This window comes from Diachasma alloeum, unplaced genomic scaffold (genome assembly GCF_001412515.2).
Source record: "Diachasma alloeum isolate Michigan unplaced genomic scaffold, Dall2.0 Dall_scaffold_00354, whole genome shotgun sequence".
Lineage (NCBI taxonomy): Eukaryota > Metazoa > Arthropoda > Insecta > Hymenoptera > Braconidae > Diachasma > Diachasma alloeum.
In genome coordinates, this window is record NW_021680493.1 from 608,433 (window position 1) to 625,861 (window position 17,429).

The 17,429-nt window shown below is 38.1% G+C and overlaps 1 protein-coding gene across 1 annotated transcript in view; it reads right to left on the reverse strand.

Annotated features, from left to right (window-relative positions):
* Window positions 1–11,155: 11,155 nt before the first annotated feature.
* The window catches only part of LOC107041029, a 19,687-nt gene continuing 13,413 nt past the window's right edge, over window positions 11,156–17,429 (reverse strand). The window contains exons 4-15 of the mRNA XM_015261386.1: window positions 17,175–17,308; window positions 16,583–16,944; window positions 15,757–16,516; window positions 14,932–15,157; window positions 14,607–14,714; window positions 14,422–14,520; window positions 14,283–14,345; window positions 13,868–14,202; window positions 13,201–13,333; window positions 12,862–13,116; window positions 12,683–12,802; window positions 11,156–12,010 (exon numbers count right to left, since the gene is read on the reverse strand). Coding sequence (XP_015116872.1) covers window positions 11,828–12,010; window positions 12,683–12,802; window positions 12,862–13,116; window positions 13,201–13,333; window positions 13,868–14,202; window positions 14,283–14,345; window positions 14,422–14,520; window positions 14,607–14,714; window positions 14,932–15,157; window positions 15,757–16,516; window positions 16,583–16,944; window positions 17,175–17,308 — 2,778 coding nt within the window. The 3' untranslated portion in view covers window positions 11,156–11,827. The remainder of the gene's footprint in view (window positions 12,011–12,682; window positions 12,803–12,861; window positions 13,117–13,200; window positions 13,334–13,867; window positions 14,203–14,282; window positions 14,346–14,421; window positions 14,521–14,606; window positions 14,715–14,931; window positions 15,158–15,756; window positions 16,517–16,582; window positions 16,945–17,174; window positions 17,309–17,429) is intronic.

Below are 17,429 nucleotides of genomic sequence, written 5' to 3' on the forward strand. Positions count from 1 at the left end.
CCCCCAGCTGATCTCCCGACACGCTGTCTCGGGGTGTTTTTCCACCGAAATAAAATGTCATTTATCGAATTGGTTTATCAGTTATCGGGATTTATCACTCGATTGCGCGATAACTGGAATTCTTGAATTTTGTTCGGCGAAATGATACGAGTTGAGGATGTTTCTATGTTGCACGATAGCCACGTGTTCCGTATTTAGCGGAGGCGCATCGTCACTTGGAGTTCAATGTTACCACTGATTATATTATCCGGTGGTTTTTTATCACTCGTATCAGTCTGGCGGTTAATTGTTTCACGTTGAGACGATGAAAAAACGGCCGGGTTTGCTCTGTAAAGAGGGGGATCACTGAGACGAGTGAGTCAATCAGTCGGATATTTTTCAAAGGGCCACCCCTAATTGCAGAGTTCAGCCGCGCGGAAAAAATAGTGAGAAAGGCTTTCGGCCGTTATCGAAGGCCGTGTGCACTTAGATCTCCTCTTCCTCGACGATTGGTAGACTGCTCTGATGCACCAGTGGGCTGCATCGCGCTGTGAACGCCAGGATCCAGTAGTCCAAGTCCTGTTTGTCCTCCACGTGGAATGTCAGGGCAATGGTTGTCGTGTCGAAGCCCTTTTGCCGGACGATAAATCCCTCGTCACCGCATCGTTCGATCGTCGTATTTTTGAGATTTAGGACCCCGAGGGGGCGGCAGACTTTCTTCTGGGGGTAGATCACGGCGAAGTGCTCGACACTTGTCCGATAAACTTTGACCTGAACCCCTTGGCGGTGGCCCTTGGGACCGATGAGGTTCATGTAGCCGGTCATGTTCTCGGTGTTCCAGCAGGAGTCGACGTTCGAGTCCTTCAGGCTCGACTGGTTAAATTGAAGGAAATTCGTGTGCATGGCTACGTCTGCGGGCATTTTGACTCCTTTCACTTTTTAATCTCGATGGGGGAATTATTTTAGTCGGTTGTTTTACTGCGAAGGTGCAGAGCAACGATCGCTAGCGCTTGCAACAGCGAGACTCCACGGGTGTAATTGTCGCGGATTTTTTTGTGATTCAATGTTGAAAGTGGTGGGATACTGCGGTTAGTGGGATCTTGCGATCTTGATGCAAGTGCGCGCTGTGGTAGACTGACTGTGGAAACAGCGGTAAGACACCTTTATAGAGAAGATTCTGGCGCATGCGCAGCGCGGGGGACAACATGCGCTGCCTGGATGAACGTCGTTTCAAGTCTCAAATGTTGCAGGCGCCACTGTACGAGACTCCGCGGTTGTTGAAGCTTGTTTGGATGAATTAGCGAGACGCAATGCGAGAATAATTGACATTTCAGGGGTCTTGGAAATTATCGGGGGGATTTCTCTTGCATTGAACATCGATTATATCGGTCTGAAAACGAATAATTAGGATAAAAAATTAATTGATTATTGTTCGTTTGACCTGCACACGCTTAAAATGTTAAAATTAGTCCAGAACCGCCAATTGTTGAGCTACAGTGGTTTTTTTTTCGAGAATTTTTGATAAAAGGGGACAGTAACTATTACGAATTAGTTTTTTCAAATTCGACTCTTACACAGCTAATTTCGTTTTGTTTAAAATAGGAAACAAAATTATCCTTAAAATAGTTTGAATATATTCTCGATCCTTTCAGAAACATTTTTTGGGCTATTTTACTTAAATAGTGCAATGGTTTACTTAAAAAAATTAAATTAGCTGTGACGAAGTCGAATTTCAAATATTCGCGTAGAAAACAATCAATTTTACGTAAAATTCATGCACCTGTGAATAATAGTAAAAGAAAATTGACGAATCGGTCGAAACTTCATTACCCGAACGGTCAAATGGCTCTTGAATCAGTATCCGAACGACCAAAGACCCTAAACCCGAACAGTGCAGTTTCTTCTGCTCGTATACCACGGTAAATGATTTTTCTAGTGTGTTCAATTAGTTACATATACAATTGTTATATTTTTCTCATAAAGGGTCGTCTTTGGCATTTGGTAGAGTCTGCTCACTGCTCCTAAGCTTTGCCCAGTTTTCAGCGCTGCCAGTGTCTTCTCCAATTTCTCTGCACTGTAATTTTGCTCCTTTCTCTTTTTTAATTTTCCCTTGTGATAGATCAATCATTAAACAATGAATTTAATCCTCGGAACAATATTTTGATGAAGGAAAGGATGATAAGGTGCGGGAAAATTTGTTTGACAGGTGAGGTGAAGTGGATCGTTCGAGTATAGCAACGTTCGCGTACTCATACTCGTTCGATTACTCCTACCTCGACGGTATTACCATCACAATAGTTTAATTATGCATATTCGTGTCACGGTTGAGTCGTGAATTGTTTTATCAGAGGCCTCGGGTGATGTTCGACGAGATATCGAGGAGTCGTACTTGTTTGGATAGGAATTAAAGTAATCACGAGAATTGTTTTATTTCGCAAAATTGTGGGGGATTATTGTACTCATTCGGAGAAGCTTAGCGCGGCAATTGCACTTGTGACTGTTCCGACTATTAAACTAGAAACCTGATGAACGACAATCGTAATGTCCCGGAGACACGCAGACCTGGCGCTCTCTCTCTCTCTCTCTCTCTCTCTCTCTCTCTCTCTCTCTCTCTGCCTCCTGCAGTCTCATGTCAGACAATTCAATAGTCTTCTTACGGTTTAAATTGAGGCAGATGGTTGAACGGGGATTGCAAGTCTTTTACTCGTTAATGATCGATTCATGCGCTCGTTTCGAGGGAATTATTATGCGAGAGAATTATACCTTCGGGTTGAGAGATGAGAGGATGTGGGATGAGTTTATAGGGGAATTCATTGGTGGGTGCATTTTAGAAAAATTTTGGTTGAAATTTTCGATACATTTCTTGGAAATTTTTAGCAAGTGACAGTTTTAAAATCAAAGGAATGTGTAAATTTGAGTTCAATAAACTCATGAAAATTAATAGAAGTCAGGAAAATTCAGGTTAATATATTCTTGAATTTTAATTGCTTCCGCATGGAAGCTTTGCAATCGTTCAAATTTAAATTTTGAACGATCAAATTTGATTTTGTGGGTTATATTAATAGTATTGAGAATTAATAAACCGAGATATTCATCTCAATAAGACTGTTCTAATCATACGAAATAAATACGGAATTAATAAATAAATGAATTAATTCACTAATGTGATCCAAATGAAGAATTATTATATTTTAATGAATTAGTTCTCTTCGTCATTTAGACAATTATTTCATTCAATGGAAATCAACAATTTCTCTGGATGTAAAGGTACTCGCTTTACTTTTCATACGATTTTTCGTCCTGTGGGCGTGAGGGTCGACGTGGGTGTTTCTTCTACGTGACTCTTGACATGGAAATCCAAGAAGTTGGAGGAACTAATGATTACCAACGTCATGAGTGTTATATCATTTTTGCGAAACCTCTTTATTCCCACAGAAGACTGTAAAAACGAAAAGAAGTGACTGTTGACGACATTCACTCTCGTGATCATACGTTTGGCGTTTTAGCCAAACGCCCCCTGATAATCTCAGATACGACCTCTGACTCAAATAAGAGTAAAAATTCAAATTTCGTATGATAGAGTTTCTGAGGCTTCCAGTCGTTTGATTGTCACGTGAGAGGTGAATAAATGAGAAATGCACCGTTATTCCACGAAAACAATCGTATCTTGTCAAAGTTCAAATTTTTTATTCCGATATTTCCGCCGTCTGCGGCCGTTTTATTGTTGTCTGAGAGGTGAATACATGTGAAACCAACCATTGTTTGACATAAAAATTTTTGCTTCCGCGTGCAGGCATTGTCATTGTTCAAATTTGGGTTTTGGATTTTTTGTGTTATATCGACCCATTATCGTAATAATCCAAAAAGTTCAAAAATGCCAATTGTTCGCTACCGAATAGATAGAGTTGAATCTTTTTTTCCACATGTAAGTATTGTCGAGCCCTATCAATCGCCTTCAATTAAAATTCAATTCATCCATTAGTTTTCCTAATTTTTGAATTTTTTCGAAAATCGGTGGTCTCACGATAATTAAAAAAATGTTCTGAATTGATTCTGTGATGGCTTAAAAATCTTGTTTGGATGTCCCTTTGACCGAGTTCGAACTACATAGGCAATACGAGAGCAATTTCCCACTTGTTTCGTTCCATTTTCATATTTCCAATTTTTATAACCTCTCCCATTGAATTTCAACTTCTAATATGAATTGACGGATAAAGTGGTATTTATGTATTATGAACGCATCTACGTCAACAGAATTTTTCTTCTGCCCAATGGAAATTCTCCCTCGCAGTGAAGATTCATTGTTGCGACTGAAAAACTTCCCCTTATTATTTTGCATGGAAACCTTAAGAGTATATGCCGGACAAATACAGTGTCTGGTGCATGGAAAAAGTATTGACGAACGGATAATACCGCTCGAGACCGACCAACTTTTCCTTCCGATCGATGTAGAAATGTTCCGACTGGACGGATTACAATTAAATCGGAGGGAGATTTTTTGAGGAGTCCATTGTTATCATTTAATGCATTGAGAAGGCCTTATTATACTACTGGAAATTTGAAAGAAGTTCATCGTTGAGAATTCCAGTAAATATACCCTTGAATTTCCAATTAATTAAAAAAGCAAATCGATGAGTTAAATTTTAATTAATGGCGATTGATAGGGCTCAACAATACCTACATTTAAAAAAAAGATTCAGTTCCATCCGTTCATTAGCGAACAATTGAGGAAAAAGTTCACCACATACGTACGGACACGTTCTAAAAATTGCATTTTTGAACTTTTTGGATCATAATGGGTCGATATAACACAAAAAATCTAAAACTTAAATTTGAACGATTACGAAGCTTCCATTCGAGAGCAAAGAAAACCCTCGCAACAGAAAATGTTCCGTAAAAATTAATTTCGTTATTACGTTTGGGAACTTTCATTCTTCGAACATGAACAATATCTTCCTTGGTGCTTCTCATTAGTCTCATGATTGCCCTGCGCCTAATCATGTACCTCTTTTGACGTGGGATTCAACTACTTTGCATGGCTTCCTGCCTCCATTCGCATTACTTAACTGAATGAGTAACTCTTGCGGGTTACAGTTATCCTGTAAATATCTCGTGGTACTGGGATCCATTATCCAAGAAGTATTAACTCCAATGCTCCTGTTATTGAACGTAAAGCGTTCACTCTGTTGTGTCACGGCTGGACGATTTTCCATTGGAGAAAACTTGTGTACAGAATTATATAGGTGCCTTAATTTCCGGAAACTTGAGGATCACGTAGCCACTATTACCTGAAATGATACCTTGTACACCAGACGAATGCTTTATTAGGAAGGAGACTGAAACAATTGAAATAAGGAGGCATAATGCTGGAACGTGATGTTCACGTGTCTTCTCTCCGGACAGTTTTATGGGAATAAATCGTGACGAAATTAGGAAATTTTTTTTTTATTAAGCATTAGAAACCGATTTACGAGGTTTATTAGTTATGAATGAAAATTTCGCGCAAATGATATATAAACAGTAATTTTTTAATATCACATTAAGACAATCAAAGAAAACTTTTTATTAAGCACAATCTAAACACAATACAAATACAAATAAGTAAATTACATGATCTTTAGACGAATGCATAATAATTAAACTAGAGAGTCAATTATATTTGATCAAAGTTTACTGTAAAAAACGATATTGTTCACTCAACTTTTTCTAGACTAGCTTTTATAAATGTAAATACTGTATACATGTAAATAACGTTGTGACTCTGGATCAAAACAGTGTTAAGAAAAAAAAAATCAAACATGCTGCAAGCATTCGTGAGAATTGTGAGAATTAATCACTGGCTTCGGTTCTCCCTGTTTGTCTACCACGAATCTTATCGAATTCATAATATCATTGATAAGCCATATTTTATGGAGATAATCTCAAATTTATTTAATTCCAAATTTGAAAAGTCTGGTGATTAATCCTAAACATGTTTTCCGACATTGACCTTTCCACACAGCTGTCAGACATTGTGTGCGCATCGTTTAATTTTCATTCAATGCTTTCCTTATCTAGGGTCAGGCGATAAAATTTAATGCACTAGATCAGAGATTATCGTATGCAGTATTTACAACGTTTTTTCCGTTCCATATTATCATCAATAAGGCAGTTTTTGTTTGTAAATGTATTTTCGACGCATGTTTCGTTTGCATTCTCGGAAATTTAATGGCAATTCATAAACAGAATTGTGTTTCTACGAATTTGGAAAGCTCTCAGGAAGTTTTTCACAAGTGTTGAAGGTTTTCCAAGCAGTAAAAGCCCGCGTTAGTCGCACTTGCTCTCCCTGGAAAGCCCTGTCTATTAATAAGTAATTGTTTTAGAAATTCAAATGTTTTAGAAATTCTTCTTTGTGCTGATGTTTCGAAATAACGGGTCTTTGTGCATTTTACAATCGCGTTTAGCAACCAGAAAATTGAACTATTTTTAGTGGACTATTTTTCCACTGACGTACGGGAGAAACTGTTAGTAATTTATTTGAAATAGGCATATGTAGTGATCTCTACAATCGAGATATCTTTTACCGACTGGTTTGATGGATTAAATTTTACCAAGTTCCTCAAGTTGATACTGCGCGGCGCCATCTGTTTGGATTCGTCGAATTCTCGGAAGAAAACTGCACAAAATTCAAATACAAGTGGGCCATGGCGCAGGTGTAAAACAAGTAGTTTTTTTGCTAAAAATTGGCAATTTGCTTCCGAAGGGATTATTCGAATTAAAACAATAAAGTGCACATTCGGTTTTCTGTCATGAATTTCAGATTAGTAGGGATTCTTCTGGAAGTTTAATCTCAGGAAAATTCAATAGTTTTTTTTAAAGACAATTTGAGATAAAATTTTTTTGTCAACTGAATTTATTTCAAATAGACGGATTGAGTGGAAACAAAATGAATGTAATTTATATGAATCAGACAACTTGATTACTTGAGACATTTTGTTTTCATCAATTTTATTACTGTACGACAGGAAATGAGGAACGATTTGAAAGGAAAAACACAATATCTCAGTCTTCAACTTGAATATATTTCTTCTCTCTGAATATTTTCATTATTCTTATAAATTCTTCCTAAAATGAAGTATTTTCATTATCAAAAAAAAACATTAGCCAAAATATTTCAATTGAGGGAAAAGTCGAATTTAAAATGCGAATGGATAAAAAAAGTAAATACAATTGAAGGGAATACTATAGTAACCAAAGAAATTAATTGAAAATATTAATAATTAGTATTATTAATTCCACAGAAATTGGTGCGCGATCAAAAATAAAATGAGAAAATATTGTAGTTTGAATTAAAAAATAAATGGATGAATTTGAATAAATTTTACAGTAATTATTTGGCATTTGAATCTCACTCCACGGATACAGGAATTATAGAATTACTGAATCTCTGGAAATATATGAATCAGACAAATGATTACTTGAGACATATTGTTTTCATCAATTTTATTACTGTACGACAAGAAATGAGGAAAGATTTGAAAGGAAAAATACTACATCTCAGTCTTCAACTTAAATATATTTTTTCTCTTTGAATATTTTCATTATTCATATAAATTAATGAGTATAACCGCACTGAGATTTATCAAGGACCTTGCGTAGCGCGACAAATACATCAAATGTATTCCCCAATTAAATGCGCACAGTAATGATCAATATCCCTTTGTTCTCGCAATATAATCCTTTTCTGTAACATTAGTAATTCTTATATCATCGAATCATGCTGCAGTTCAATAGAAATACGATACGGTATATGGATGGGCAGAGTACACTTCATGATTTGTTATTTTTTTAAATGGATTATAGAAATTCACGCGCACACTGCAAGCCAAGTGATACCTTCTGGTATATTATTACTTATTATTCATATCTTAATGATGATTAGTTTATTAGCTTCAACAAATTGAAGTTTTCAGAGGTTCATTTCGCCTTGAGGAACATATCATTTCACTATTTCACTCTGGAGAAGTGTCGATACTCATTATTTTGCGTTCTCCATCAATTTTTTTCTCGGACATGGAGAGAAAAATGCACAATTTCTCAGCCAAGTTTTGTTTAAACAAAAAACAAATAGCAAGTTGAATATTAATGCAGAGAAAAAACTTCGATTGTCAGGAATATGCCACTGATTTTCCGGAATATATCTTCAATTATTGGTTATATTGTGATAATGTCGCTGAAAATTAGTGACAAAATCACTGAACTTCACAATCATGAATCCCTAATAAGATATAAATTCGAGATAAATTCTTTTTTTTTCTCTGTAACCAAAACAAGTGGGAAATTGCTATTGTATTGCATTATTTTGCACATCATTTCCTATATACTTCGTCCCTAATCTCATCATTATTATTTTATTCAAGAATTCATTTCTCCTCTGCGATTATTGAATAACCGAAACGAAAAGCTACTGTCCCATGGAATTTTTTCCCTTGAAACAAAACTTTTTTGAGAAAATGTTTTTCTCCCATTGTAATATCGACACCTCTCGCTCGCCTCGTCACTCTCACCACTCAATAATTATATACGTATTCAATATATCACGATATACAAAGAATAATTCAACTTTTATCATACCAATCGTCATATCTAAATTTGTCAATAATTTTCAACTTGTAAACGACAGTTCTAATTGAGTCCGAGAGGAAATTGTGTAGAGTGAGCCAAATTGAATCTTTAATTTCTCATCAGTGTGACAATTTATCTCTTATATCTCTATGAAAATAATTTACACTCTGATATGATAAGAGTTAATGGATTTTAATGTACAGGGTTGTGTGAATGGGCCCGTATAATATCACAGAGAGGCGTAACAAAAATATCAAACAATTAAAAAATTACAGTATTTTTATGCATCGTTATATGAGTTGGATTACATGGACGTTATTTATTTTTTTTCTTTTTCAAAAAGTAAATTGTTCAGTACATGAATTAATGGACGAAATTAATCGATATACACAGCAATTCAGGAGTACTATTGCTTCTAAGCTGATCTCTAACAAGATAAATCATATTATCTATCGCAAGCTAATGGAATTACTCATACAATCTTCATTGCTATTAACTTGTCCTCTGAAGATTGTAAAACGAGTTCCTCGGGTGTATTATTGTCATCACTCATCAATTATTTCTCAACTGTTTTTGCACTTGATCTGGATTTTCAAATCGCATTTTATCCTGAAGCCTACAAGGTGAATTATCCGTTTATGTAATCATTTTTCTTTTACAATTTCTGTCATCGCGAACAATTCCAAATCTCCATACTCTCGACACTAGTATTCCTTAGAGCCAACTTACGATTTATGTGGATGCAAAAATATTCTCCGAAAAATTGTGTGTAATTAATGTGCATTAGTTATTTCTCCTAAAAAAATTAATACGCAGCTAAACAGTGTGCGCCAGCACAAAGGGCACCCCAAATTGAAATTTTCGTTAACATGCAAATGATGATTTTATGCTCAGACAGGTGGTATCGACTGAACTCCTGGCAAATGACCCTTTCCGAAAGGCGAGTGTTAGCATATAAATTAATAATCATGGTAAATTTGCATAATCTGTTGAGAATATTCAGCGTGGCGCCCTAATAACCTTTGTGGATAATTATCAAAGCGGTGGTTGGGTGTCTTGCTATGGGAGAGGAAATGCAGCGGCTTTTCTCGTGATTTATCACACGGTTTTGGATGATTTGTCGTCTCGAAACATTCATCAAATTTTACGGTAATAAAAAAAATGTGGATAATGCAAGTATCGCAACTTTCAATAGATTTATAATGTTAATTTTCGTTTAGAATTTTTGATGCTTGAAAAAGATTTTCTGCTCTAATTCAATCGTATCATTAATTTTCCCTTCAATGTCGAAAATTTTCGAGTATATGAATTGTAAAGATTTTAATGAAAAAGTGTATTGTATATAGTATTTAAAGGTTTTTTTAATAATATAGTTAAAGGTATTTCGCATAGTATATGTAGATATGTCCATATACAGGTTAAATACAGTTTTGAATTACGTGTATAATTTAATATTAGTATGGCGTATGAAGAGGTATAAAAGTAGTTGAAGTAGGCTGTTAAATTCGGAAGGCTACATACAGTATAGACCACTTAATGCATTCTCTCGTTATCTCCATCATCCGATTCCCCTCGAAATACCGGAAAACTCCGGTCATGTCATAACCCAAACTAACATAAATAAATTCGTTCTTGATGGAAGTGCACAATGCACGAATAGAGATGAAATAGATCGTGAAATTATCAGCAAGTACTGACACATAAACAACACGATTAATGATCGGTGTGAGAATTTGCTGAGGGAAGTCATTGAAATGTCGCATAAATTACAAAACACTTTTCACGTTGGATGACATAGCTAATAAACTCTGTACAAACGTTAACATTTTTTTTTTCATGGAAACAACAACATTAATTTACATTTTACCAAACATTGAACGGGGATCATTCGTCCTCGGCTTTTTCTTCTCAAGTTTCAACAGATTTAATTTGCAATCAATTCGGGATGCTAAAGAATAGAAGAAACTCATTTCTCTTGGTTGAAAATAAATCTTCATCTTTTTGTTCTGAGGTTCTAGGTGTAACAGGTACTAACTATAGGATCCTCAAGTGACTCAAGCATGTTGATGGTGATGGTACGTGTAATAAAATGGAATAACTTATGAAAATATTGAATTTTTCCAACTTGAAAATTCGATTTCAGAGTCATATCATGAGTTCCATAACTGTACAATCTTTTTAGTAAGTTTTTCATTGTAACTCTCGACTACGTCAGTCTGTCAACAATGACAATTGCATTGAATATCGTAACTTCATGACATATTGGTGATGCAAAAACGTATGATCATACATACTGCAACGATGAGCAATTGATGTTTGTCAGATATTGTATTATTTTGTATACATTCATCGATACACATTGGAACACCGAACAACTGATATTGCTTCACGAAGTTACCAATACTTCATATTTCTCCATGGATAGAATCACTCGTCTACACGGAAAGAATATAAAATGAAAAATGACTATGTGAACATAGTAATCCAGGGCCATTCCGGAAAAACTTTAAAATTTGACCTATTTGAACTGAATTTTTGCGATGTAAAATTTCTTTTTTTTACTATTTAACATAGTAATTTTGAATAAAAGAAACTGTATAAACTGGGCGCACGAAAAAATTATATTTAAGAGCGTCTTAAACGCTTTTCTTTAAAGGAATTTTTACTATTGACTCAACGAAACAAATCTATGTTCCACAGGAATTTTTCTTATGAACTCTATCATATTCTAATTTCGTCACCAGTATTTTTTCATCCGCTGCGGTGCAATTTTCCATTTGTCATCAAAATTACTATGTTAAACAGTAAATTTTAATGTTTGGCGAGTATGGTCCTGCGTCCAATTTCTCATATTAAAAATTACTCTGTTCCCATAGTAAAAAATACTTTAATATTTTTCCCGTGTACTCGAACTCGAGGAAATTAAAGCTCTCCTCCCGATTATTATTCCATAATTATACCGAGAAAAAAAACAAAGTTCACATGTTTTCGTGCCTCAAGGGGCAATTTAGCAATATTTTCCGAGTTGTGTATCCACCCCAAATATTGTTCTCCACTTCGAATCGTCCCTGAATCGATATCCGCCCTATGAATTCACAGGAAATCAAACAAAGAAAAAAACCCTGCAATCAAGTTAAAGCAGACCTCAATATGAAGACCGAGAATATCAGTTTGAAATATTTCGGTTATTCCGCCCTCTGAGAATGTGAATAACTCCGTTATGACTGATTGATAACGTGGCCATTCATTTTCTGAGGGGATGCCACATTACAACAGGATGCCTCAGAGATGCCAGCATTTGCCGCCAGTGCGCAAGGGACTTCCCCGTTGCGGTGGCGCCAATTATGACGTGACCAATGGATTCTGCTTTTGAATTCGCCAATTGGTCGTTCGTCGACTCGGCTACTGTCAGTCTCAATTGAATTGTCTGGAAGACAAATCAGTGCTTCAATAATCTGTGCCACGATATCGTGAATCAGGTTACCGGTCAAAACAACACACGTAAATTTCAACATTATGCATTTATGCATATTCAACACTTGCCAATTTAACATACAGGGTGACGTCAGCACCTTGTTTACAAATTTTCGGGGAGATGTAGAATAGAAAATCACAGAAAACCAAATAATTTTGGCATTGGTTGCGGAGTGGGGAGCGATGGAAATTTGCTCATTTCTTGGAAATAGTACCCCTACAGCCCTTTTTACAAGCAACTAGGGAGAGTCTACTGTACAGCGGTAAATCTCTTTATATTATAAAAATCCAGATCGATTTTTGGTGATAACAATATAGTGCTTGAAATTAAAACTCCCCAATTAAGGGTCAGAAGGGTCAAAATAAGGTTCATGAGGTTCAGAATCAGGGTCATGATTGTCAGATTAAGGGTCACGAGGGTCAGAATACGGATTACGAGTGTTAGAATAAGGGTCACGAGTGTCACATTAAGGTTCATATACGTCAGATTGAGGGTCATGAGGGTCAGAATAAGGATGATAAAGGTCATATGGGGTTGGCGAAGGGGCAGCCCCCTAGTAAATAAATAAATAAATAAATAAATGTAATCCATGAATCAGGATGAAGAATTGGTGAAGAATTTTACCTGCAAAGCATGCGCAGGAACATTGAAAATCATTGCTTCATTGAACGTCGGGCTCTTCTCCCCGCGTTTGCAAGAGGTCTTCTTCTTATGAACCTTCTTCCCTTGCTGAAGCAGATAAACCTGCAAGCCAACATTACCAATCAACTGAAAGCTCATTTGACAATTTCGTTTTCACGCACCTTAACGAAAAAATCGCCAGGCACAGCGTCAGCTCCTCGAAGATTTCTAGCCTTAACAACGACAAGTGTAAGTCTCTCTGCTGTTGGCAGATAACTCAAAGAGAACATGAGTTCACCGAGATGAGGTACCGGTACAGCTGGACTAACTACAGGTAACCAAGTTGTGGCTGGTGGTCGAGCAGCAGGGCCCAACTTGAGAGAGGCTTCACCCAAGAGAGAAACCCCACCGCCCATGCCAATGTCGACGGAAAATATCTGTGGGGAATTGAAGTTGATAATACTGAGTTCTATGAAACTCTGGAATTGTATGGCAATGTAGATTAATCTTGTAGTGCACACCTCTAATAGTAATGTTCTACCAATGGGGCCACCATCAAGAGGGAATAAAAACTTCTCTTGATAACTTGGAGAGGGTGAGCCTCGGTAGAGCCGCGTTTGTACATGCGTTTGTCGGTCTGGCAGCAGGCACGCCCTAAAATTGTTAACATTTTATTTTAAATCCGCGAATTCATGATTTCTCCACTTGCGATATTTCGACAAATTATTAATAAAACAAATAGAACTTCTTCCATGTTTCTGGTGATGACATATGACTTGACGCCAAGGACTGTTTTATATCATTTGAAATTGGTTGAAGAATATAATACTTGTTGCAAGAAAGAAACATCTGATTAAAAATAATTTATTCCATCACCGTAGTAGGAAAAATTGCACAAGTCTCGATCTAGTTTGAGCTCCTCCAAATTGTCTTGAGCAGATTTAAGCCATCTTGAGCTTGCATTAAATTTGTTTGAGCTTGAGTACATTCCGGCGTGAGCTAGTTTGAACTGTACCATATTAGAAGGCACCAATGGGAGGACAGTGGGAGTAAATCTACACATTCACACTTTCATCGAGTGTATACCTTCATGAATCAATACCTTCTTACAGAAATGTGAACACATATTCAAACCGTCTCGTCGAAATTCCCATTCCCTTCTTTTTGCAGTCAGTGAAGCATACATACCTCACTAATGTATCTTGAGCGGGCTGTCCGTCTGGCGTGATTAGATCCCTCGCCTCCAAAACACTGGCAGCAAGATCCCCCTCAATATCAGCACCACGTCCTCCCCATCTCTCATACTCAAGACCCACGCAAATATGCCCAACTACCGTAACATCCTCAATATCACCAAGCACGACACTGGTATCTGAACAAACACTCTCACAGCTTATTGCCCGTTTCAAATTGGCTTCGTCGGGAGGTGGTTCCGGCTCTGGCCCCTGCGACTCCCGTCTACTTCCTGTATTTCCGTCGTCGATTTCCGTGCCCGTATAGCAACTGAATGCATCCTCGATACTCTGATAAAATCCAAAAATAACCCATTTCGATTAATTCTTAACGAAGCAATGCCTCAAGATGAATGATTTATTGATATTACTTGTGATAGTCGTCTCTTCATGTGTACCTCCTCGAGAACAGCGAACCAATCGTGGGCATTCTTCTTCCTGCGAAAAAGAAGCGAATTGTTTCGCAATTAAGCATTTTAATCAATGTCATTATCATGATGCTGGAGACACTTGCCTCTGAGTATCATTTATTTCCATTTCCACGAATTCGTGAATGCCATTCAGCCTCTCCATGCTTTTCCTCCTTTGTTCGAGACTATTGAAGATATCCTGGAATTGAGGGAGTTGGCATTAAAAGTAATTCGTTATTGTGACGAAAGAGTTGTTTTAATGTGATAAAAAAAATCCGATTGTACCTCGGAAGTTCTTGTGAAACTTGGGTCAGACATGTAGGGATAGGGCTCCTGGTCCAGGTCTTTGAGAAGGAGAGGGGAAGCCGGTGGATCCTGCAGACTGTTATATACCTAGAATCGATACAGTTAAACGCTGTCATTTTATCTTTTCATCGAGCATGAAAATCCAACGGACGATTACCATTCTAAAATATGTTAAACTAAAGATAATATTCAAGTACAATACTCCGGGCATTTAGATTTCAAAATCATTTCACTCGGCCCAGATCTTCGCCCCCAACTTTTATAATTAAACCGTTCCTTTTCCAGTCGTTAATTGAAACGTTACCTGCTGTGCGGTCTGGTGAGCTTTTAAATTAAGTTCCGGACTGTATAGGTCAGATCCACGCCTTGAACCGTCAATACTCAGAGCCGTTGATTCAACATCACCGTAGTATTCCCCCGTTTCGTCTTGCAAATTATTTGAAGTATTTGTATCAGCCAGCTGTATCGATGATCTCGTCATCCCGGGGAATGTGAGTTTGGGAACTTGTTGGGCGGACGATAGCACTGAGCTGAAAGTTAAACGGACGTAGATAGAGGAAAGCTAAACGGTTGGAGATTGTTGAGGGATTTTGTCCGCAATTACATGGCAAATTTTGGTTATTGTGGGTTTAGATTAGTTTTCCGGGGAATCGTTTAAGCCATTCAGTATATCAACTTACGATATTTCAGCAAATGCAGCGTTGTTGGGGAATTGATGAATAATAGACTTTGAGTATGGCACGCGGCTTTGGAATCAAAGATTATAATTGATATGTGATCTGATGGATAGATGATGTTTAAACTTGAATTTGAACAGAAGTTTAGTCCCCCTACGACCTTGAACTAACTTGAGCGGCCTTGAGCAAGTTTATACAGGCTGAAATTGGCTTGAGCCAGATTGAACAAATTTTGAGAAAGTTTGAGCTCTTTCAAATGTTCTTGAGTGCTCAAACTCAAGCCAATTACCTTGAGCGAGTTTGAGCTAGCTTGGAGTTTGTTGAGGGATTTTATCCTCAATTACACGACAAATTTCGGTTATAGTGGGTTTAGATGAGTTTCCCATGAGGATTGTTTAGGCCATTCTTAAGGGATAAATACAAATGCTTTCGTTCAGACAAATAATACTCACTTATAAAACTCCGATGCGTCGATATAACTCTGGGATGTGACTGAACGTAAAGCACTGAAGATTCTCTCACCCGTGGTAGGTTCATTTTTCCGATGTATATTTAGTGGATTTGGGGGATCAGGTGGTGCGGGCGGTGGTACTGGACTCGGTGTCAACTCATTTCCACTGGGTATCACACTTCTACCATCATCAACTCTACCCTCCAAATGGGAATACATAGATTCATCCCGATCGTCTGTTTGGTCATTCATAGGTTCGTACATTGGTAGATCCGGCAAACTTTGAATATATTGTGATACTCTCTGCAATCCCTGAGCTTTTGTATTTGCGTGGAGACCGTAAGCCAGATCATCGGGAAAAGTGCTGCGGCGGAATGGTGTCAATTCTATATTCTGCGGTGTTTCCGTTTTTCTGAGAACTTCATTTCCGTAATTCTGAGTATTATGGAGCAATGTTGTGACTACCTGAGGTCCATATATTGACTCCATGATGGCTTGCGTCGTATTGTTGCAATTTGTGAGATTGAAGCTGCTTGATGTGCCTCGCGAGTCATTTCTGATGTGTTGACGAACTTGATGATGAGTCTTCTGAGAGAAATCGTAACCAGGGTAGCTGGAGACTGATCTGCTGTCCTCAGTATTCATTGTTGGATCATTCTCGGTGCGGGATCCGAGGTATCTGAACTGCGATGCTTCTTGGGGAAGTTCGTAAGGGGCGAATGCGCTGTCTCTAGTCATTCTACTGACGTAAGAATCTTGCACTCTGTCTTCTAGACTCTTGACATTCTCGTAATGCGAATTATGCATGTTGACGGTGTCAGCTTGACGAGAATAGGGTCTCATCTGGATGTTCTCGGCGATAGTGTGGTTACGATTCTCTAAATGGAGCAATGGCTGATCGTTGGGGGTCTTGTAGGAGCTGTAGGTCTTCGGGATTTCATTCTGAAATGAGAACACGGAGGGCCCGTTTGTCCTGTGAGAACCTGGTGCTCGAGGGATGGGGGGAGGAGTAAGCGGTCCTGGCCCTGCCTGCTGCATTCGCAGGTGATCTGCAGCGGTTGGTGCTTGCAGTGGTGATGGCCTTGGTCTAGCTGTTGGTCTTGGTTGGGGCGCTGGTCTCAGTGGCTGCGGGGGAATGGCACTTCCAGTGCTTAGTGGGGGATGCAGGTCCCTATCCACAGCTTCAAATCTGTGGAAAGATTAAGTTTTTTTGTGTTATGGGAAGAGGTTGACAAATCAAGTGCACTTCTCGGTCTGTTCATCAGGAGTATCCAGAGACACTCTTGAATATCTGATCTTGACGTGCAATCAACTCATCTCTCTTCCCTAATTTACCATCAATTTCACTGGAGATTCATCAGGAATTGACTTTAAAGTCCTCCCACAGCCCATGTCATCATTTATCTTTCCAATATTTACCGGGTAAAAGCTCCCTGGGCATCCAAGCGTAGGTCGCTGTCGCTGTGCAGCAAATTCTGGGAAGTATTGCCAGACTGTCGATAAAGGCCGGGAATCGTCTGGGCAGTTGGATACTGAGCCTTCACCAGACCCACCTGGCAAACACCGGGGCTAGCGTTTCAATCATATCCTATCGTGATACGCAAACATCGACAAGCCCTTTGATCAGAGCCGGCGTTAAACGTCAGAGGAATATAGGGGAGGGGGGGGGGGCGG